This window comes from Acartia tonsa, chromosome 10, assembly GCF_053477335.1.
Source record: "Acartia tonsa isolate MP-2025a chromosome 10, ASM5347733v1, whole genome shotgun sequence".
NCBI classification, from domain to species: Eukaryota; Metazoa; Arthropoda; class Copepoda; order Calanoida; family Acartiidae; genus Acartia; species Acartia tonsa.
Genome location: NC_137269.1, coordinates 1830266 through 1855254, shown reverse-complemented (window position 1 = coordinate 1855254; position 24989 = coordinate 1830266). Strand labels below are relative to the sequence as shown.

The 24989-nt window shown below is 31.9% G+C and overlaps 2 protein-coding genes across 5 annotated transcripts in view; one reads left to right on the top strand and one right to left on the bottom strand.

The window, feature by feature from the left end:
* LOC145330872 (coronin-1A-like) overlaps positions 1-24989 on the top strand; it is a 58539-nt gene that overhangs the window by 20960 nt on the left and 12590 nt on the right. For all 4 annotated transcript variants that reach the window (XM_080175536.1, XM_080175537.1, XM_080175535.1 and 1 more), the window contains 2 exons: positions 6293-6393; positions 23001-23076. In XM_080175536.1, the coding sequence (XP_080031662.1) occupies positions 6293-6393; positions 23001-23076 (177 nt within the window). The remainder of the gene's footprint in view (positions 1-6292; positions 6394-23000; positions 23077-24989) is intronic.
* Positions 8265-21192, bottom strand: LOC145330873 (chymotrypsin-1-like). Its single transcript, XM_080175539.1, has 10 exons — positions 21058-21192; positions 18954-19164; positions 18002-18116; positions 17464-17608; positions 16059-16148; positions 13286-13366; positions 12688-12755; positions 10456-10574; positions 9273-9385; positions 8265-8633 (listed from the first exon to the last, which is right to left on the bottom strand). Exons 1-10 carry the CDS (start codon positions 21103-21105, stop codon positions 8526-8528), a joined length of 1098 nt encoding a protein of 365 aa, XP_080031665.1. The 5' UTR covers positions 21106-21192; the 3' UTR covers positions 8265-8525.

The window sequence follows — 24989 nt, the reverse complement described above, 5'->3', positions numbered from 1 at the left end:
ATAAGTAATCCTTGGTACGTCTATTATCCCTAAATCGAACAAAAAGTTGTAAAAGTTGGCTAACGACTGGTGGCTCATTTATGACAGATTTGCCCTAAAAATAGCCAAGAAACGGCTGAGCCGTTAGCCGTTTTTTTTCTCCAACCTTTGTTCAATTTAGGGAAAATAAACCTACCAAGGATTACTCATGGAAAATTTCAGATCGAAATTTGAATTCTAAGTACCATTTATTAATTGATTACGAGATGGTTGCATTAACCCCCCCCCCCCCTTTAGGCACCCAAATCTTGAGGGTAGATTATATGAACTGACATAATATCAACATACTTTGGAGTTTTACCAAGACTTCTCTGAAAAGTTTTTAAACAAGCTTTTACTAGATATTGTATATCTTATTATTACTAGCGGCTGCGCCTGTAGTTGTGATAGACAGAAGTCAAATAGACTAAACCCATCCCGGGACCTAATTTTGAGCACTCAATAGGTTCAGTAGTTAGTGAAATCCTAATGAACCAATAAAAATCTGTACCTATACTTAAATTTTGCCATAATTTTAGTCTACATGTTGGCAGCCGTAGCTTAGGCCAACTGAAAATTTGAAATTCAGCTGTATCTGCTAGTATTTGAATAGCGTCAAGAATATTAGCACAGCCAAGTCGCTACAAAAGAGTAGAAAGCAATTTGCTAGCAGACGAAAAAAGGTCCTAAACAGGGGGATCCAGGTAGTTGTCTAGTTATACATCTATGCTATTAAGGGGGAGGTAGGTTGTGCTAAAATTCCGTTAAGGTGCGAGTTTAAGGCTTAAAAACTTAGAACGATAATAATCACTAAATACAGACAAAAAATTTAGTTTTAAAGTTAACTTAAATATTATCGTATTACTACTGTTTTTAAGCCTTAAAACTCATACCTTTACAGAATTTTAGCACAACCTACCTCCCCCTTTATTATCCATCCAACTTTTTTTTCTTTTATCCCAACATTTGTTTCTACATGTACTTACTAACAAGAAATGCGAGCTTGGTACTTTAAAAACCTTTGAAAAAACTTTTAAATTTTTTCCACAAAATGAATGCACTATAGGTACACACACATACACACACACACACACACACACACACACACACACACTTGATTTAAGCGTACTTCAAACTTTTCATTGTTAACTCTGAAAAAATTAGAAAACAAGTATGACAATATCCATAAATGTAAAGCTGAACTGATCAAACTTTAAGACATACGAGCATTAACGATTATATCAACGTGTTAAAATTCAACATTTCTTAGAAGTCTCTTGTTTCAAAATTACTCAAATTTAAACTCTTACATTTTAAGACTTTAGTATATTAATCTTCTGCTAATTAAATTGTAGATATGACAATTTTAATATGCTTGAATTAACGATTATAGCTAACCGTTTCATACAAATGAACTTACATACGTATGAATATACAGAGCATAATTATAGTAAAGCTTCACTTGAAAAAAAAATCTCGAACATAAAAAAATTTTAAGTGACACTTCAATTGCTGAAAAGCTGTTATAATTTGCAAATTAACATTAATGCCATCTAAACAAGAAATCTAATGTTGTGTTGACTTAAGTGTCCTAAAATAGGGATTAGATATAACCAAAGAAAGGAATAATATAAATAATAACATCAAAGTGATTTTTAAAAAAAAATTTCTGGAATAGGAGTAAAGAAAATAATAAAAATAAAAAAATCTTGGAATTGAACTAGCAACCTAACCAATAAGCAAATCTCAATGAAACAAGAAAAAAATCTACAGAATTATAACTTATTCAATTCCTGAAATTTTCAGCCGTCTATCTTGAATAGGAGTCGAGAAAGTCAAAAAACATTAAAAATTAAAGAATCGATCTAGCACCCTAATTAATTGATGAATCTTAATGAAACATGGTGAAAAATATGAAAAATGTTATCTTATTTAATCTCAAAAAATTTCAAGCGTCTATCTTGAAAAGGAGCCGAGAAAATCACGTTTCCCCCAAAACGTTTCAGACGGACAGACATTTCAAATTATAGAGTAGCTTAGCTAATAAAAAGCATGCACAGCTACTATGTTATTGTTGGCCATAAGTATAGCTCATTACAGTCTTAATGGATTTGATTATTAACAAACATCGCTTTAAATGATGTTGTCATCCTTGTTGAATGTTGATATGTTTGAGAAGTACTTTGAAACCTTAGTACTAAAAAATATGATATAAAAGTCAATTAAAACTTTTCCACAATTTTTCAAAATTTGTGATTGGCCTTTCTAACCTAATTTAAATATATCATTTGCTATTTGAAACATCTAAAACTTATTATTCCTTAAAACAAAATTTATAAAGTTTTTGTTGTTAATTATCCATCTTATTAATATTCATAAAAAAAATAATTTATTTCATCTGTTTTTAAAGGGTGGGATAGAACATTGGATCTTAAAAATGTAGGGAACTCTTATAAAATCTTGATTTGTTAATGCAATTCTTGAGGTGTACAAACCTTTGTACCAATGATTTTAAATCTTTTTAATGTAACTGTTGCTCTACATCATTTACTCATTGTCTTACCGCTTAAAATCCCTGACATATTATCTTTTTGTTACTTCCTCCTTTTTCATTAAGAATGTTTACTTTTCTTGGCGTTCCTACAAAAGACCTACTCTATCAAAGACTTACTTACAAAAGACCTACGCTACAAAAGACCTACATATACAAAATACCTATTCTACAAAAGACCTATTCTACAAAAGACCTACCCACGCATTGTTACAAAAATGTTTTCTTTTGTAACAATGCAATGTAATGAAATAATTGCATAAAAATCTTCCAATTTGAATGGTATCCTATATGACAATAAAACACAGGGACAAAATTCAAAACCGCGAAATTTCTTACTTTAATTACTTGGTCCATGGGCTAAATTTTAAAATTCCGTCTGACAGTTTGTTTGTATTGGCTACATAACGGAATGGTTTCGAACCCGATACAACCTTGCTTTTTTAAAATTGAAACTTTTGTAGGTGTAGGTCTTTTGTAAAATAGGTTTTTTGTAGGGATATTCCTTTTGTAGAGTAGGTCTTTTGTAGCAATGCCCTTGTCTTAAATAGTTAAAAAGTTAAATATTTGTTTCTCTTGAACTGTAAGCCAACTTCGAGAATATTTATATTTCTAGAGTTTATAACTAGTGGATATATTTTATGTAAAAAACTTTTCTATCTCTCAGGAAGAAGCATTGTTTAATCATATTACAATTTTATTTTTTAATGTTAGAGTAAAACACTAGAGGGAGAAAGGGTTAAATAACTGTATCTCCCCATCACATCAACCTTTCCATTCAACTAATGGTGTCGCTTATATTACCACACAGCCAAGTAGTAGAAAATAATTTAGCAGCAGATGAAAAAGGTCATTGAAAAAGAAAGTGAGGTAGGCGTCTGTATGTAGTACATCTATACTATAGATCTGTTTTTTTTCAACAATAGTAAATATGGAATTTGAGATATTTTTCAAGTACTCGTTTTTAATTTATTTATGTTTTGAAATTGTAGATAACAAGAATGCCCACATTCATCAGTAAATGTAAAAGTAAGAAGAACAGCAAAGTTAGTTGTAGAAAAACGTGAGCATGACAGACATACGGACATAATGAGTTTCAGTTTTTTTTTGAGGGGGGATGTCCTACCCCCCCAAGAAAATAGTTATAAACCTTCCCGGGACCTATGAGAAGCTACCCTGTAAAGGAGAACCCGATCGGTTCAGCGGTTAGTAAGATCCTTCGGTACAAACAGACAGACAAATAGACTGACAAACAAACAGACAAATAGACTGACAAACAAACAGACAGACAGACAGACAGACAGACATCGTTCTACTTTGTATTAAAGATTGACGTCCTTGAATATTAAAACGATTTTCAACGATCTATAATAGAAGCCGAAAATCTAAAGTTTTACAGAAATTGAATGTTCATCAGAGCATTACTAATAAACTGACATACAAAGTAAATATACTCTGGATGTTTATTAGTAAGAAAATTTTTAAAAGATAATCAGCTCTCTATATTTATTAGCAGAGATGGGTTTTTAATAAATGTTGCGTTTTTTTCGACAATTTTTTAGACATTGATTGATTGAACGAAAACGATGGGAGAGTATACAACTTAAGAATTCAAAATTTTAAAATTATTATTTTAGCCATTTGGATAATGTCTAATACAACTTAAATCCAATTTCGCTGCATATTTATTAATGCATCTTTTTAGAGCTGTATTAGATATTATACAAATGGCTAAAATGATAACTTTAAAATTTTGATTTCTTAATTTGTATACTCTGTTAAAATCGTACGGGGCATTGATCTTCAAGATGAAATAAGGTTTAAAACAGAGTATTCAACTTAAGGATTCAAAATTTTAAAATTATTATTTTGGCCATTTGTATAATGTCTAATACAGATCTAAAAAGATGCATTAATATATATGCAGCGAAAATGGATTTAAGTTGTATTAGACATTAAACAAATGGCTAAAATAATAATTTTAAAATTTTGAATTCTTAAGTTGTATACTCTCCCATCGTCTTCGTTCAATCAATCAAAGTCTAAAAAATTGTCGAAAAAACGCGGCATTTATTAAAAACCGATCTCAGATGATGAAGTCACGTTTCCATCATTAACGTAGCTGACAGTATGATGGACTTTTCATATTTGAGTAGTTGCACTAATATTTAAAGGATAGAACTCCTACAGAAATGATTAATCTTTTAATCATAAAGGGAAATCTAATCGAAAGATGTTGAATGATTTCTCTAAATATAATTTACTTTAAAAGTAATGGTTATCTTTTATTTTATAAAATTAGTAAATTAAATTAAAAACAATTTTATGTTTTCATGTTTTAATATAATATATCAAAGGAATAATGTTTGCCTATTTTTATTTATTTGTGCAAAGTATTATGACTAAACAAATTAAATTTAGCCTCACCTAGCGGTGAAATTTTAAACTACATAGTTGTAATGAAGAGTTTAAATATAAAAGCTAACCAAAGCCGGCGTTATCCTCTTAAAAATATTTTTTTCAATTTTGAAAATTAAATAAAATTTAAAAATGGAGGTGTTAGATCCCCCCTCCCCCCCCCCCAAAAAAAATAACCTCCCTTCAACCTAAATTTTTTTACTTTTACTATAATAAAAACAAGGGTCGAAATCAAGTGCCCCTAGAGACCTTTAGGGGGTGTTTACGCTAGTTTTTGCCGCTAGTTTTTATACATTTCAATAACTGTTCATAAGTACAAAGCACTTTGAGTACATAAAAGAAAAACTTTATTTAAATATTCTTCAACTTTTGTTTATTTTATATTCAGAGAATTAATGTAAACATCTTGAATCGTACAGCAATAAATAATACTAGCGGCTGCGCCCTTAGCATCTAGGGGCTCTGTATTCTAAGAGTTAGGAAGATGTTAGAAAAATATCCTAAAGCCATACAAATACTGTAAACTAAAAATAGAATAGCTTTAAACTATCCCTGGACCTATGTGAAGCTTCCCTAAAGTGGGAAACTCAATCGGTTCAGTATTTATTCAAATCTTAAGCTTCAGACAAAAAAAATCTTATATAATAGGACTAGCGGCTACGCCCCTAGAGGCCTCTAGGGACACTAAAAATTGTTTTTTAATCTATTTTAAAATCAGCTAATTACCAAAAATATTTTTTTCGCCGATAGATGGTGTAAGTTATATTTTTAGCTAATTGCAAAAAATGTCCGCAGGGCGGTGTTTTTTTATATTTATGTCGATTTCTCTGGGGGAGGTTGGTGGTACCCTCCCCCAAAAACGTTATAGATTTTCCCTGGACCCATGAGAAGCTTGTTGTTTAGGAGAACCCGATCGATTTAGCGGTTAGAGAGTTCCTTCGGTACAAACATACAAACACACACAGACATCCTGTTACTTTAATATAAGGATTAAAAGAATTTGAGTATCTTATAACTGATTACACATTCAGGATAATTGTTTTCGGCCGCCAATATGTATCCAAACTTTAAATGAAAAAAAAAAACTATAATTTAACTTTTTAAGCAGTCTTAAAGTTAGCAAGAATGACAACATCCATAAAGAGAAGTACTTTGTGATAACAGTTATAGAGTTGCTACGCTTTCTAAACCATACCTTCGGTATCTAAGGGCTAAAAAAACTGGTTTTAATCTTATAATCTTCAATTTATATCCGTGGAAAGCTGTTTATTATACTATGCGAGAAATAACTATTCTTATTTTCAGCCTGTAGTGTACAAGCCAGCCGAGAATGCCATCGTGACAAGTGAAAGAAACAATGATAGAAAATTTATGTTCCTATTGGAGGAAACAAAACCGGATTATAGGTTAGTTACTTTACAACTTAAAAGTAGGTGCTTTCCCTCAAATTGTTAAGCGAGCACAGAACCCTATCTTATTGTGGATGTGAAGTTTCTTTGCTTAACTTATACTTTATAGGAAACTGTCGTCGACTTATAGTCGGTAGATAAATCACTCAACCTTGTTTTAAGACATCAAAGATTCTTTATAAATTATTATTATTAAGAACAAGGATGACATACATCCATAAAAGCGAAGCACTGAAACGGTAGGACAAACGGACATTAACACTACTTGTAGAGTGTCAGAACTGAATAAGCAGTATATAAATATCTAAACTAAGTTTAAAGTAAATTGCGTAAATTCAGGATATTGTTTAAGGACATACTTTTTTAGGACTAGACTCTATAGATGCTTCGCTTATAATCAGATGAATAGGATAAATATAACACATAAAAAGTTCTTCTAAGGTTTAAATAAATATGTTTTAAATGTACGTACGGACATTCTGGTAACGGTTATAAAGTTGCTACGCTTTCTAAATCTAAACTACTACAGGAATCACCATGCAAAGTTTGGAATCGATAGGACAATTCTAACATGCCTAAATTAACGAAAAAAGCTATCCGTCTCTGACAGATGGAAGTACAGCGGGATAGACAGACTCTAATTATAGAAAAGCTTCTCTTTCAAAAATATTATCATACCATCATACTTTTAAAGGTTCTTTATAAATGTTTATAAATGATAATTATATTATTAGGAAATAGAGATAAAAGTGAGCTTGACATCAGCAAAATATTTTAGGGATATAAAGGGATAAGACAATGGTCAATAAATTCGTTTACATTCCCAATGATGTTATACAAAATTACCAATCAAAATAAGTCCAGCGAAAAGATAACGTTATTATAAAACTTTGGAGACTAGTGTATTAAATATCCCAATGTGTCTCCTCTCTTCCTGAAAATATTTAGTGCAAAAAATACATATTTTATTTTATAAAAAGAATTGTCATTCTTACTAAAATATTTATTAACATTTATCTATTATTATTTAAATAAAAAAAATTTTATTTACATCTAAATAGCTATCAAATATATTTATAAAAAATTATAAATCTTATACATATATTATATGATATACTAGCAGCGTTTTCGCCCCTAGAGGCATATAGGGGCCCTTGGGTTGGGGAAAAGTCGAACCCCCCCCCCTTCCTTACAATTAGAGTTTTTTTTAAAGAAAAAGTTAAAAAATATTAATTTTGGAAGGGGGTCATTATTTTCTAGTGGTGATTTCTCTTGGGATGGTGGTGGTGGTACCCTCCCCCAAAATAGTTATAGACCTTTCCAGGACCTGAAGCTACCATGTAAAGGAGAAACATCGGTTAAGTAGTTTGTAAGATCCCTTGGTGCACAGTTTTAAACAGTTTTAAATTTAAAAAAAACATGATTCTCTAGCCCCTACAGAAAGCTTTAACTTTGAACCTTAAGTGATTTTTGATTTGGATCTATGCCCTAATTAAATTTACTTAAAAAGATAACTAAAATAAAAAGTATATTTACCAAAAAATAAGTCATGGCAATGGCATATAGCGAATTAAACTTATTTTTTGATTGAGAGTAGTGACAAGTTAACCGCTTTTTTTGTGTTTTAAAAAATAAGATATCCCCCTCCAGATAATTTCCCCCCAATTTTATCATTAAAAAATCCTGTGACAATTTTTTTCTTTGATTCTTTTGTTCGTGTCACAAAAGACATTCATCTAAGCTGTAACCAACAACTGAATTGAATTGAAAAAATATATTTTTTTAATTTCAACTGTTTTAAGGGGCTGCCGTAGTATTAACTACGATAACCCCCCGCACCTCCCCCCCCCCTCTCCAAAAAAATGCAGAAATAATATATATTTTCTTGCATTTATTTAAAGTTATCATCTTTCATACCTTAGTAACTTTGTTTTTCTGTCAATAACATTTGTTGATTATTATTAAAGAAAACCAAGTTTCAGGTTACGTAGTATTATCACAGTAGCTTTTGATACGTTATTACAGATTAGGTTGGGTAAATGTTAATAATTGCTCCGCAGGGTTAGAGCTCCCCCCCCCCCCCGAAAATACGACGGAACCCGCTACTTCTTTCTTTTCATGATCCAATTTTACTTTTCAAATCTTGGGTTTGTCCTGTGACATAGTAAGAATCTGTTCAATAAATCCAGAATATTTTCTTTCCTCCACACAGCTTCTGTAATTGTCTCTCTTTCATCCTGAAATAGGTTCATTTTAATCCTTATAATAAAGTAACAGGATGTCTATTCGTCCGTCCGTCAGTCCGGATGTCCGTCTGTCTGTCCCTTAAGATTACGGTAACCACTGAACCGATCGGATTGTACTCTTCAGAGAATATACCTACTGGTCCTGTGGTGGTTTTGGGCTATTTTCTTGTGGATTGGACACCCCCACCCCCCAAAAAACAAAAAATTCCACACCCCATTATTTTTGTAGGCTGCAGCAGTAGGTAGCCTGTAGCAGTGCCTATTTAAAAAAATTCTGCAGTAGGTCGCCTGTAGCAGTGTCTATTTAAAAAAAAAAAATTCTATATAGGAGGGTTGACTTCCGGTTACCTCAAAGGCCAAGCCCCTAGAGGCTAGGGGCGAAACCGCTAGTTTAATTATATAGCCTTAACATCTGGGGAATATTTGGTATAATTGCCACGCTCCTATAGTCTCTTTATAATTTACTTAGATAGAAGTTAAATATTTTTGGTAAATAACCTGGGTCATTATCCCCTAAATATGTATATTTTCAATCCAATTATCTATCTAACCAACCACTTCTATATATATACCCTTCCTTCTGTCCATAACTGTAATCTATCTTTCTATCTACCAGTGTGTGCAGTGTACCTCAATCATATTTTGTTTAATCCACTGAACATGTTGCCTAACATCTGAGTAAACGCCAGGTTTACTAGCCCCACATGCAGCCCCGTGGGATACCACTCCAACCAGGGTAGTGTCTGCAAAGTAAAAATGGATTATTTTTTTTTTTTTGGGGGGGGGGGGTATAGTCACATTCGTGACACAACGCCTTTTAAGGGGAGTTTTGTCGTATTTTCACAGTAGCTTTTGATAGGTTATGTTAGGAGATTGCCCCGCAGGGTTAGAGCCCTCCGCAGGGGCTAGAAATAGGAAACAATCTACTGTGAAAATACGACGAAACGCCCCTTAAGAGACATTGCCACGACAGGGACAATACATATTAGCATTTTAGAAGCATACGAGCATGATAAGTACATCTAGAGGCCTTTATGGGCGTAGTCGCTAGTTTAAAAATATCTGTACATTATTCAAGGATTCATGCTTCATTACTTATTTATGAAAACTTTGAATTCATATTTCCTTTGAAGGTCTGTACTGTTTTTACACAAATTTAATTTTTGTACAAAACCTAAATATTCATATATTCATCAGAAACAAAATTAAACCATTGAATAAGTTTCATTTAAAATATTTCAATTGAACAAACTGTTGATTTGTTAATGAATAATTTATAAATTACAAAATAAATATGCTTTCCCGTAATTTTTTCTTGTTTTATATAAAATTTGAATATTTTGATTTCATTTATATACTTATTGATATACAATAAATGAAAATTATAAATAAGATTGATAAGTTGGCCCCAAAATTTTAACTATTTTATTTAATTTTCTCTAGGTAGGCAACTAAAAAATTGGATGATTTTTTTTGTCATGGTTTTGACCGGTTCTTATCCAATAGATTTTGGAATGGAATTAATTTTGGTGCAGAATTATTTTTTTTTATTTCTCAATGTACTTACGTAGATTTTCCACAATTTTATCCACAATTTTCAAAACAATTACATACAAGCTTTTTTTGGAAAAGGGGAGGGAAGAACCTCAATATGGGACCTGGGTAATTCAATTTTTGGGGAGTTAAATTTGTTGGTCAATATATCATGGGGGTTGGGAGGGTAAAATTGAAAGAAAAAAAATATTAGGGTCATGTTGAATTTACTTCCCCTCCCTCCCAGGATATTATTTGTATGTAGGTGTAGCAAACTTACTTTGAACTGCAGCAGCGCCTGAGTCACCCTGGCAGCTATCTTTGTTCAGCTGGCCTGCGCAGAACATTTGCGGCTTCGGCTTCTTGTAAAACTTAGTACACAAAAAGTCATCAATTACTCTAAAAAAAAAAATATATATAAGTATTTACTTTTCATTCTCACTACGTCTGTAACTATATAAATATGAAACGCTCTGGCCATAACAAGATAATTTTATTCCTAGGTTATGTAGAAAAAAAATTCTTCTACATATATAATTTTTAGAAATCTCAAGATATAAAAAATATTATTTTTTAGAGTTAATATAAATTTACAGAGCGGAAATTTTGTTTATCATTGGGGATGTACATCAATTGATCATTCTCACATAAACGACCCCTTAGGTAGTGGATGTAAATATTCTTTTTTCTCCCTCATTTTTTCCCCTGAGGTATCATGAATAAATGATGAGCTATCGCTCCATCATTTATTCCCTCGGGCAAAAAATATTCATTACAAAACAAAAAACTGGATAGGAATACCCCATTCCTTGTCTTATCCCTAAAGATGAATTTTCCTCCTAGTTTTGTTTTTGCTAACTTCAGAATAATTTGGGAACAGAGCATCTGTGTCCAGGGAGTAAGAGAGGGGACAATGGATATTCAATTTTTAGGAGTCTCAGACTTTGGGTACTGGCTTAAAGGGAATGTGCAAGAATTTAGCAGGTTCTGACTGACTTTGGGTACTAGCGCATCATTGCTGCTAACTCAATGAGTTAGTTTTGAATATATCAGACAGAAAAATTTGTTATGAGATGGCTGGATTTAACAATTTTTTTTTTCTCCAAAAAATATTATTTTATAGATAAAAACTTTATTTATTTGTGTAATTAACAATCTAATAACCCTTAAATTTAATTCTTGTATATAGTGGCATTTTAAAATTTAGAAATATGGGGTGAACGAGTTCCAGGGAGATTTTTGTAGTAATTAATTACAGAATGGTGAAGTCAGTGTGATGTACTGGCAATCTAATTTTCAAATGAATGCTTTTTTCTTTATAACTTTTATCTTATTTTATAGTTTTCTAAATTTGATTAACATACCCTTTACAATTTTCTTCAAATTTTCTGGATAAATCAGGATTTCATGGCCTTTAAGCGAAAACTCTTAAATTGAATTAAATGTCCATTGTCCCTTCCCTCACTCCCTGATCTGTGTCTCAAAACATCTAATTGAAACCAGAGATCAAAATATTGGGAAAAATACAAATAAAATAGGCATTTCAAACAAATTGACTTTGTGTACAATATTATTAATTATAAATTGAAATAGATAATTTGGCGCTAAATATTGCTTTTTGTCTGCACCCTTTTCAATTTATTTAAAATAGTTGGAATTATGGTTTTGCTTCAAGGCCTTGACGGAAAAATAAATTGTTTCTAAGAGCTGTTTTATCGTTGGATTGTCTGCAATTAAAACACAAAAACTAAAAAAATTCTTGGTGGGGAATTCAGGTGAACCAGAATGATAAGCAAATCAATGAAAAAAATAAGTCATTAAAAAGTCGGATTTGCTTATTTATTTGGTTTCCATTGAAAAATTTCTCTAAAAACTAGTCTCTATTTCTGCTTTTGACAAGTTTCAAACGAGGAAGTAGAATTTTCTAGAAAAAAATATTGACACAAACTTTTCTAAGCTTGGGAATTTCTAAACTTTCGTATTCATCATTTACAAAGAGTCTAGATAAATAGGATGTATAGAAAAAAGATATTTCATTACTGAGAAGTTTGACAAAGGGGGAGGTAGGTTGTGCTAAAGTCATGTAAAGGTGTGAGTTTTAAGGCTTAAAAACAGTGGTAGAACGATAATATTCACAAAATATGTTTATTCCTTAATGAAAAGAACATTTTTTAAGTTTAATTTTATCATTCTACTACTGTTTTTAAGCCTTAAAACTCACACCCTTACGGAATTTTAGCACAACCTACCTACCTCCCCCTTGCTGTGCATTTTTCATCATAATATTGTGGAGTAGGAATTAGTTAAGATAAATCTCTTAATAAATCAGTTTTATTTCAGTTTGTTAAATCAAATAACCAAAATATTTACAAAAAAACATCAGTATCTTAAATTATATACAAGCCTAAAAATTAATATTCCTCATAGCTTTACAGACTTGCTGACGGATTAAGCGACGAACAGACAGACAAAGCGAATTATAGAGTAACTTCGCTACTAATGTCATACTCACTTTAGATGAACAATTCTGGCGTCATTGGCCAAAGGTTGTTTGTGTGCCAGCCTTCCAAATCCAACTACCTGAACACCATTCATTTGAAATAAGATTATTTTGTTTAAATTAATCTCAGAAAGTAAACAAAGGGACAATCTGTATATTAAAGAGGTATCATTTCTGTCTGTATCTGTTTAGCTGTTGGAACTCTAATATGTTTCTGTTTTACAGCTTCTTATGGGTAATTGAATGTTTCTTTGGTCTATTCAGTGGTAGGATAGGCTGACATTCCCCTGATTTTTTCTTTGTTTTAAACAGGGAGGCATGGAACAGGGAATGTAAATTACACTGGTACCCAAAGTTTTATTACCAAGTAAGCTAATTCGTTGGTTCTACAACTTTGGGTACTTTTATTTTCTGATTTGTTCATTTCAAACTAGTACTGTTTAAACATTTCAACCTATAGATTTAATTTATGCAAGGGATAATTTTTTTTAGCAAGCATTCTTAGGGGTATAATATCACTTAATCGTCAATTGTCTCATCCTTTAAGACCCCCCCCCCCCCAATAATTTATTGAAAAGGCCCTAGTTAAGGCTGGAAAAAATATCTTTACCTGTACAGATCCAACAAGTGGGTAAAGCAGATCAGATTCTCCTGGCAGCACAACAAAGTCAGAAAATTGTTTCACTGGGGTCTGAAATATTAATACTGTAGCGGTTCTTCCTTGTTAAAATTAAGGTTGGGCCGGATACTTTTTGGGCCGGATATCGGATATCCGGCTGATTTATGCAGGATATCTGACCAACGCCGGATATCCGAACGGAAACCAGGATATCCGGCATTATAAATAACCCGGATATCCGGCATTATAAATCATCCGGATAGTTTTAATATCCAGTATCCGGCCGGATATTGAAAATGGCCGAATATCCGGCCCAACCCTAGTTGGAATGGCCATTGTACTATAAATAATGTTGGTTTTCAATATTTTATAAACACGTTCTTACCTTTTTTTTTGCATAAAAACTTTGGAGACTTGATTGGTTTGTGCAAAATTGCAATGCCAACACTTTTCAACCAACAATTTTATTCTATAGAAAGAGTAATTTTGTTTATAGTCATGGGGAATGTTTAGTTCTAACATTCAATAATTTTAATCTGCTTAAGAAATTAAATCATTAATATTAAGAGGGTTTACATAATTTTATCGTCTATCGTCTTATCCCTTAAGATCCATGAAAGTCGTACGAAACAAAATTGTAAGTAGATCTGTTGAAAAACTGCTTAAATACATGATATTGTTTAAGGACTTACATTTAAGACTTAATTATAGAGATGCTTCGCTTATAACAATGTACTTTGTTGTCCTAGGAATCAGTATTCCAAAATCAGACAAATCGGATAATTTTATCACATGAAAATTCGGTGTTAAAAAAGTTAAAAGCAATATGTTTTAAGTGGACGTACGGACTTTCTGGTAATTTTGCTTTCTAACTCGTACCTAACTCCTATAGGAATCATCATGCAAAGTTTGAAATCGATAGGACAATTCTAACATGCCTAAATAAACAAAAGGAGCTATTCGTTACGGGCGTACGGAGGGACCGACACTATTTATAGAAAAACTTCTCTTTTAATAAGTATAGAAATCATTTTTCATAGATAAGGAAAAGTTTTAATAATTTTATCAAATATAATTAAAATCTGTTTCATTAAGTTACCAAACAAAACCTAAAATTTGAAAACATTAGGTAGTTAAGTATAGTTTTAATTTTGTCAAAATATGAAATCTAATATTTCATTAAATTAAGGTTTTGTAATTACTTATATATATTAAAAATATAAATAATGTGAGTACCTATAGAATTTATATTAAGAACAAGGATGACAACATCCATAAAAGTGAAGCTCTGAAACGGTAGGGCAAACGAAAACAAAATAAAACTGTAAATTTTATGAAAAACTGCTTAAATACAGGATATTGTTTAAGGACATACATTTTGAGGAATTGATTATAGGGATGTTTTGCTTATAATCTTGTACTCTGTTGTTCAAGGAATTAGTATTCCAAAAACCGGATCAATCGGGTAGTTTTATCACATAAAAAATTGTTGATAAATAAGTTAAAAATTAACATATTTAAAATAGACGTACGGACATTCTAGTATGGATTATAGAGTAGCTTTCTAAATCGTACCTAAATACTACAGGAGTCACCATGCAAAGTTTATAATTGATAGGACAATTCTAACATGCCTAAATTAACGAAAACAGCTAACTGTCCGTCCGTGATGATCGGACGAATCCTAATTATAGAAAAGCTTTGCTTTTAAAATTTTTTGTGTTTTTTGGTATGGTAATGCGTAGAACTGTTATATTATTTTAATTATTTAAAGGTGGACAATAGAAAATAATTTTACGAAAAAGTTTTACTAGAAGTGTTCTATTATATTTCTTTTCAAATATGTGGAGTACTTGTTATATTTTAAAAAGAATCATCCATATAAAAAAGTTCGGGTATAGTCCCTTTCGTAACATCGCACCTTATGGGGCGATTCTTAATAGTTTTCACAGTAGCTTTTCTCCTATTTCTAGCCCCTGCGGGGCCAATCACCTAACCCAATATAACCTAACCTAAAATAACCTATAAAAAGCCATTTAAAAAAAAGACGAATCGCCCTTTATGGGGCGATGTTACGAAATGGACTATTCCCAAAATTTTATTAAATAAAATACAAAAGAAATATTTATTAATTTTAGATAATCTTTTGTTGATTGTTTTTGTCTATGTAATAATGTAATCGAATGGAAATAGTGGTTATATAAAAATTGACCTAATTAAATTAACAGGGACTTAACATTAAGAACTTAAACGGTTCAGTAAACAGCTGAGTCTAAATGGACAAACAAAAATCCTTACTACTTGTAATTTAATGTCTAATCGTCATTTGAATCACAATGAAAGTAAATAATGTAGTTAAGATAACTAAATAACCAACACGTTTGATATGGCCTTTATGGAAAAGATTAGATTTGCTACGATTTTTAAATTGTACCTAACTATTGCAAGAATCATTATGCCAAGTTTAAAATTAACATGACGTTCCTAACACGCCACCTGTTGTATACGGACGGATATAATGGACCGCATCTCTATAGTAAAGCTTTGAACTAATAAAATATCAGGGGAAAGGTAATACTATTCTGACAAACAATTCTAAAGGAAAATTTCCCCACCACCCCCTTCCCCTTTTCCTCCCCTTCTTACCCACCCCTTTTCAGTTACATAAAAAAAACAAGATACACCCCTACCTTACTTTCAAAGGTTTCGTGATTTTTTGTAGAATTGATTGTTAGAATAGCTAGGCCTGATAAAATATACTTACTGCTAATCTGATAACTCCAATATCAAACCAGAAGTTTCTAAGACACCAATTGTAGTTGGGGTGGGGCACTAGCTTGTCAACGGATAGGGCCTTAAAACAATCAAATCAAATATATAAGTAGGTAAATGGATTATGTAATGAAGTCAATTATGGCCCAAAGTATCTTAAAAATAAAATATATGTATATTTTTGCATGGTAAATATTTCATAATATTTTTTTTGTGTATTTAAGTGCATACAAATTAAATTCGTTATCTCTTACATAAGTATAATTTTTTATAAACTTCATCCTAGCATCTAGAGGCTTTGTATTTAAAGATTGAAAAATAGCCTAAAACCACCCTGGAACGTGATTCTTTCTTAAAATGGGAACTTAAACAGTGAAGAAGTTACTGAAATCTTAAGCTTCAGATAAAAACAAAACAAAACAATCCTTCTTCCTTATTTATAAGGATAACTAGTTTCTATCTTCTAATTTGTTGAAAATTAAATGATATAATAGATATTTCTCGCATCGTATTATAGACAGTTTTCCGCGGATATAGAATGTACAATTATAAGGTTAAAATCAGTTTTTAAGCCCCGAGATGCCGAAGGCACTGGCTAAAAAAATTAGTTTTATCTTATGATTGTACATTTTTACATTCGTAGAAAACTGGATCTAATACGATGCTAGACATAGTTTTTCAGTATGGCTGAGAACCGGTTCTAATCCCCCGGATAAAAATCAGTTTCGAAACTGTACGGGAAACTTGATTACAAAGTGTTATATGTTTGGCCACTTGAGACAAAGAGAGGGGTAGGTTTCTGGTAGAATTCGTAAAGGTGTGTGTTTTAAGGCTTAAATATAGTAGTAGAACGATAATATTCACTAAATATGTGTATTTCTTATTGAAAAGAACTATAGACAATTTTTTTTAAAAAGTTACCATAAATTTTTATCGTTCTACTACTGTTTTTTACTTATAACACATAACCTTTACGGATTTTACCAGAAACCTACCCCTCTCTTGTTTCCATCATGTTTCAGCAAAAACAACATAAGGAAAAACTTCAGCTTACCTAAGCATATTTGTAGTAAAGAAATCATTAAAGAGATTACATTAGAGTCTTAGTACAAGAGGAATTATGATGCAGAGCTCGGCAGCGTGTTATTTGATTGGGGGGGGGGGGGGGAGGGGGATATTTAAAACCCAAACAAAAAGAACTGCCGTTCTCGCCGAAAACCGCTGTTATCACTTGACACATATGATGTAACATTTTTATCTATTAACAAAATTATTTTTTTTTCGTTCTTTAAGAAGGGAATAGGGAAATTGTTCATCAATTTCTGAATTACTTAATTAAAATTTTCCCCTTAATTTGTTTCAAAAATGTATATTTTGAGGTAAATAATATTTTTTACCTGGGCACTTTCTTCGATAATTCTGGGATCATTGCTGCCAAAGACGACAAACATTTGCCAGGGAAGGAGTTTCCAGATACAATGGGCCGCAGTCACCACCCATTTAGGATTTACCAAAGCTCCACCACAAAAATGTTTACAGGTCCTGAAATTGACAATGTGTATTTTATATATCTTGGCCATCGCTAAGCTAGTCAGTTTTTCCAAGCCTTCATTTCTTAAGTTTACAATTTTTTTCATTTACGCATTTTTTATTTTGTACCTTTTGTTAATTAAGTTTTAAAATGTTTAAATTAATGACATCCTTATTTAAAAGTAACCGGGTGTGTGTGTTCTACCCCGAAGGATCTCGCTAACCGATGAACTAATAGGGTTCTCCTGTTGTGGCTTTTCACAGGTCCTGGAGGGGAGGAGGTTTAACTCCCCCCTCCCCCTACTGTTATTAGATGTCTCTAGGGGCATATCCGCTAGACAATTACATTTAGAACAGATCGTACTTGGCTGTAGAAAACTTTGGATTTAAAAGATTGAACCATACTTGACAGTTCTGAAGCTAACTCCCCAGGGGTGAGGATTCGTATCCACTGGAACACCTCCAACAATTCTGCCTCTGTAGTCCTCTGTGTCAAGTTCTTCCCCAGTTGTTTCAAAATCTTTAAAGAAAAACAATATTATGAATGATACAATTTTGACCATGATTGAGAATTTTTAAAAGGGAAGCTTTTCTACAATTAGAGTTGGTCCGTCCGAAACTTTTTTTGTTGTTGATTTTTAACTTTTTGACAACATTTTTTAATGTGATTTAATTATCATATATATTTGATTTTATGAATGCTGATTCATAGGACATCAAATTACATGTTATAAGCAAGGTATCTTTATGATGAAGTCGTAAGAATGTAAGTATGTCCTTAAACAGTATCCTGTATTTGAGTTATTTTGCAACAATTTTACTTACAATTTAGTTTTTATTTGTACATTTATATTCTGCATATTCAGTTCTGACATTCTGCTAGTGTTATTGTTTGTTTGTTCTTCCTTTTTATATTTAGAGCCTTACTTTTATGAATGTTATCATCCTTGTTAAATGAAAATACCATAACAATAATATTTAAATCAAAATATTTAGTAAAAGTAATAAAATCACGAAACCTTGAGTAAATTTACTCATAGGCCTACAGAGTAACAGATGGACGTATGGACAAAATAAATATTATTATAGAGCAGCTGCGCTCAATAAAAATATAAATTTCCATGAAAGACTTTATTTATTTTAGTTTTAAATGTTATTTTTAAAACTAAATGTAGCATATGCTTTGTTTTTTTGCTGGTTTAATTTGGAAGCATAAAGCAAAACAAAAATGAAGCATTACTGAAATTATTGATTTTTATATAATGTTAAAAGAAAATTATACAAAACTGTAGAGGTGATGTATTTTTTTAACACTGGCGCCTAAATATTCCCAATTCCTAAGCTGTTGAAAATTAACCTGGGTAGAACGATGAGAAAGCATCATCATTGGGTAAGTCTGGCGTAAATTCTGGTGGAATTCCATCGACTGCTGGAGGCGGTCTTGGTCTGCGTCGAAAAGGACTGCCGCTAGGAAATGCTGGTCTTGGGTTGTTGCTCAAGTCGCCCACTAAGTCCCACAGCTGAGCATTATTGGATCTTAATCTGCAGTGGTCAAAATTTGATTCAAACTGAAATATAATATATTCTTCAGTGGGTAAAAAAATTGACATAGGAACCTTTTGAATTGTATTACACTGTAACCAAATTTTTATTACCCCATGTTCTTATTCGTTGGCTTAAAAACTATAGATTTGATTATTGCATTTTGATTGGTTGGTATCGTAAGGAAGGAAGGGTACTTGGGTCAATAAAGGAACTCTCAGAGATTTACAAACCCGTTCTCTCATTCGTTTGCTAATATTTTTTAGGGATGGCAATCCGTAAAATTTTTGGACCGGATTCGGATTCTTACAAGAATCCGTTCCTGCGAATTCCGGATTCTTATTTTTGGCGGATTCCGGATTCTAGCAATATTTTAAAAGGCTTTTTTCAAAAAAAAAAAAAAGTGCTACATATGTCCTAAAAATTAATGTTCTTGGTGTTCTCTACAATTCACTTCCGAGAATCGAACCAGATTTTAAAAGATTTTATATATATGATGATAATCTTTGCCTTCAAAAAGGGGGAGAAAAAACTCAAGACGTTAATTTTAGTTTACCAATTAAGAATCCGAATCCGCTATTAAAAAACGGAATCCGAAACTGTTTGGGTTGTACCAACTAGCAGTGTTTAAATTTTTCAACCAATAATTTCGTCGATTTAAGAGACAATTTCATAATTTATAGTTTATATCGCACACATACAAATTAAACTGTTTTTAACCTATTTTTAAAACATATATCAAAAATATACTATGACACCAGTAGAATTAAACTGCAGAGCCTAAATTTGAATTAAGTCCCCAATAAACTTTTTTGAGGGGATTTAAAAATTAATTTTACTGTTGCTGTGGTCTTTTTTGATCAGAGCAAAAGGTCTTTTTTTACTTTGGTAAAATTCGTAGCTTTTAGAGTGTTTTGCTTCATATATATAGTATTCTGGTATAGAGTAAAATTAGGCCTTTTGATTTCATCTAAATTAATTCATTAAAAACTTAATTCTTTACAATATATCAATGAATTAACTTTATCGTGCTTGTTTTCCTTCACTTATTTAAAACACAAAAAAATTGGCTGTAAAGGGTTAAATAGTGAAAGATGACAACAAACGTCTACGCAATACAACAATTTTTTTTTGTCACATATACAAATATGATAAAATATAAGATTATTCAAACTTATTTTTTTAAATATTTTTAAAAAGCATGTATCTTTTATGTGTATAGTTTTCATTCTTTTCATTTTAATTAAATAAAAATTATTTAACTACATTGGAAATAAGTCACTTTGTGAAAACACTCTTTTTTGAATTGTAAAAAACTGAAATGAAACAAGACTTTTAATTGGTTCAGACTTCAGAATAATATGTTTTATTTTAATGTTAAATTTCTTCTATATAAATCATTGTTTTAGAAAAAAATTATTTGCATCGAACAGAGTAGAGTTTTTATTATTGTATTGATATAATCTGAATCACATCAAATTGTTCTGTAAGAAACAATTTAACCCTAAACTAAAAAATGCTTTTGCTTCCATCAAAATGATCACAGCAACATATAAAATTGATTTTTAAATCCCCCAAAAAAAGTTTATTGGGGACTTAATTCAAATTTGGGCTCTGCAGTCTGATTCTACTGGTGTCATAGTATATTTTTGATATATGATAAAAAAAATAGGTTAAAAACAGTTTAAATCATACCATAATTTGAAATGATATTAATGAATATAATGACCTTTAAAGGATCCATTATATAATAAGTTAATTTTATATTTAGATATTTATCGTTCATCCATTTAGAAAATTTATTAGCCTTAAACCATACCAGGACATATAGGAAGCTACCCTGAAATGGAAAAATCACTTGGTTAGTGGCTAACGAGAAATCTTAACGAACAAACAATGAAAACTTTTCTAATATTTACCGCGTAAATTGAAGATATGAAAACTAGAGTGCACAACCTATAAACCATTTTAATCACCTGACTTTAAATAACTAAATTTATATTTAAGGTTTTCAACTTAGAAAAACAGGTACTATTTAATCTGCTCATTAAAGCTCTTCTCGGCTTAATTAGACTTTAGCACATCCATCAAGGAATAAAGAGAGGGGTGAAAGAAATAGGCGGAGATATTCTAAATAAGCCCAGGGGGCGGAGCCTACTTTTTTCAAAGTTTTATTGGAATAAAGGTGTTTCATGACTTCAGCTACTTAGCAGAATGTTCATTTTCATGATGTTCATGATAATATCCACAGTAAATTTCCTATAATACGATGCGATGCATGTTTTTTTTGGATGGCTGAGAACCAGTTTAAATCCAGCGGTTATAATTTTTCAGTCATAAAAAAACAATGATACAACCAATCTTAAAACGGCTTAAAATTTCATTCATAACAGCAGATTAAATGATTCCACCTCGTTTTTTTTTGTCGCCCACCTTACCTTGCTTTTTTACGTTTGATCGGGTAATTTCCAACATATTATAAGCTTATAATCACTGTTGAAAACCGGTTTTAATCCAGCAGAAAGTGGTTTATAATCCGTGGTGGGAAAAATTTTAAGACGTATCAATGAATCCTTAGAAATATTTTTTATTACAAATTAATTATGAAAAGAAATATATCAAAAGAAATAATATATCATCTAACTTGTTCATTCTTTTGTATTTTATATTTCTTTATTCTATTTCAATAAGTAATTTATTATGATAAGAACAGGTTTTACATAAACTAAGGGAACTATTGAACTAATGAATTTTTTATAAGGGGATATTGTGTCAGGGGAAATTTTTGTCGTCAATTTAGGTTGCTAATAAAGTCCTCAGCTATTGGTAAATACGTTCTTCCATGGTTAGGGGAGGGGATGGGGTATAGTCAAAAGTGGCGGAGGGGGGGGGGGGGAATAGAGATGGCGAAAATATGGTTCAATATCCAAGTAATTATATATCTATTAAGGAACTATTTCACGTACAAGATTAAATTTCATTAGAATCTAAATAGAAACCTAGTTTTTTTAATGTCAGAGAGGTAGGTTCTGAACATTGGACAGAAAACTATATTGCTACCCCATGTTTTATAAACACATTCTGCCATTGGCTGGCTTAAATTTTTTGGGTATTTTCATCAAATTTTGATTGGTTGGTTAAAAGTAGCAGAGTGCATATTTTTAAATATAATATTAATTAATATATTAAAGCAGTTTTTGTTTCTTATCATTATTACTTAGGATGTAAATTAATTTATCGTTTATTGTCTTATCCCCTACGATCCCTGTTGGTATGTAGGCTAGTTATCATTTGATCTTACATAGAAAAATCGAAAATTAGAGGCAATTGTAGGGGAGGGAGGGGGGATGTTGAATTGGATCACCCATTTTTTATAGTTTTGATTTGAAAAGAAAAAGTTAAGAACAATAATTTTGTCGGGGGGATCGGGGGGGGGGGGGGGGGAAGTGTAACAACTTGAATTTGACAACCCCCCCCCCCCCCCCTCCCCTTATATTATTATAGTATTAAACAGAAATACTTAACTTTAGATTTAAAAAAAAAAAATTTTTGGGGGAGGGTATTTTTTTAGGGGTGAACCATATCGGTTCAGTGGTTTGTGAGATCATTCGGTACAAACAGACATCCTGTTACTTTATTAAAATACTATCGACTCGATCGAGGAGCTTGAAGTAGTTCTGTATTCGAATGTAGAGAGCTAGCAGAAAAATAGTCTAAAACCACCCATAGAATCAAATAAAAAAATCTAAAACCACCCCAAGACCCAAGTGATTTTTCCTAAAATGAAGAAATAATCGGTTCAGTGTTTAGTGAGAAAATCCTTACTATTTTTTAATAATAGCTTTTAATTCTTTTGTTTTAGGCCAATATGTGAAAGAGGGGAAACCGCTCCGTGTCCTCAAATAGACCACAGACATTTTGGGGAGAATGCTTATCAGGTAGATATATAAATTTTGGCGGCTACGCCCCTAGAGACCTCTAGCTGCACTAGAGAAGGCGTTGGGGGGAAGGGGGGGGGGGTAGCATATTTTTTTTTGTAGTAGGGGACTGGTAGTTTTTTTCTAATGTCGATTGGGATTGTGGAGATATTTTCTCCTCCCCCTCCTCTCATTGAACCTAAATCCTTTCCAAGATACATAAGAAATATCGGGAATAGTCCCTTTCGTGGCAACGCACATTAAGGGACGATTCGTCGTATTTTTTTAATGGCTTCTCAGGGGCGTCCAACCTTTTAATTTTGGGGGGGGTAAAAATTTTTTAGGGGGGGGGTAATTCGTGTTTGGGGGGGGGGGGGGGTAAAATGGCGCGCGAAGCGCACCGCAAATTTTTTTTACCCCCCCCAAAATTTTTACCCCGGGGGTAAAATTTGCTTGGGGGGGTAATTACCCCCCCTGAAATCTGTTGGCAGGGGTAAATTTAGTTTACCCCCCCCAAAATTTACCCCCGGGGTAAAATTTTTTGGGGGGGTAATTTAAATTTTATTAAATTTATAGTATTATAAATGCGCGCGAAGCGCGCAAAAATTTTTTTTATTAGAGATTTTTTATTTTGGGGGGGGTAAATACCCCCTCCTAAATGGTTGGGGGTGCCTACGGCACCCCCAGGGTAGGGGTAAATTTTGAATGGGGGGGGTAAAATGAAAAAAATTTTGGGGTGCCTACTAAGAGATATAAGTTTTCCGGAATTGTAATGTAGGGAGTAGATTTGAAATCTGCATCAAATTTTAAGGATTTTTTATAAAATTCGTTTTTTGTATAATTCTTTACCTAAAAGCGAAAATACAAATTAAGTTAATTAATTTTGGCATCTGTGATTGGTGGATTTAAAAAATCTGCGCTCTGATTGGATGTCGTACATCATTCAACCAATTAGAGCGCAGGTAGTTTAAAATCCACCTATCCTATTGGTCAAAATTAATTAACTTAAAATGTATTTTCGCTTTTAGATAAAGAATTTTACAAAAAACGAATTTTATAAAAAATCCTTAAAATTTGATGCAGATTTCAAATCTACTCCCTACATTAAAATTCCGGAAAACTTATATCTCTTAGTGCCTACGGCACCCCCAAAATCGTTTGGGGGGGGGGTAATCGCCCCATTACCCCCCCCCCCCCTTGGACGCCTATGTGGCTTCTTATAGGTTATTTTATGTTAGGTTAGGTTATATTGGGTTATGTTATTGCCCCATAGGATTAGGCAATTGACCCCGCAGGGTTTGAGTTCCCCGAAGGGGCCTGAAATAGGAGAAAAGCTACTGTGAAAATTACGAAGAATTGCCCCTTAAGGTCCGTTGCCACAAAAGGGACTATACTCAAAGTTTCACTGTAAAATTTACCTAACCATTTTGGTCCAGCGAGATACTAAGCTACAGACAAATAAAAAGTCACAACCATACTGTTACTTTTACAAAAGGATTATACGTCCTTATTAAAAAGCACCAGAAATAAATTTGACGTATTTTTTTTACAGAACAGAATACAAATATTCAACTTAAAAATCGTAAAATGCAGTATTTTAAAACTCTCACTTTTCATAATAAACATTTAAACTTACATAAGCATGGAGTAAATGCAAATTTGAACAATAAAAATCTAATTATTTTTGTTTAACATGAATAATCTAAACAAAAATAACTTACACAACGAATGCTATTGTGCTTTTTAAATAAGAAAAATTAAAAATAATTTGGGTCATAAAATTCATTCATGGGAAGAAAATATTATAAATATTAAAATATTACTATACCTGGTAATACCATTGGAATAGAAATTTATTTCCTAAATGAAGAATGAAAATGGTGCAATTTCTCGAAAGTGCCATAGGAGAATAGAAACTCCCCCAAGGACGTCCA

What these genes read in the sequence shown, in the direction of transcription:
- LOC145330873 (XM_080175539.1), bottom strand. Translation starts at nt 21,105, where the DNA reads ATGGTTTATAGGTTGTGCACTCTAGTTTTCATATCTTCAATTTACGCG. An exon ending in TCATATCTTCAATTTACGCG is followed by an intron (nt 19,165 to 21,057) that starts GTAAATATTAGA and finishes ATTATATTTCAG; the next exon opens with TTTGAATCAAATTTTGACCA. An exon ending in TTGGAGTTATCAGATTAGCA is followed by an intron (nt 13,367 to 16,058) that starts GTAAGTATATTT and finishes TTAATATTTCAG; the next exon opens with ACCCCAGTGAAACAATTTTC.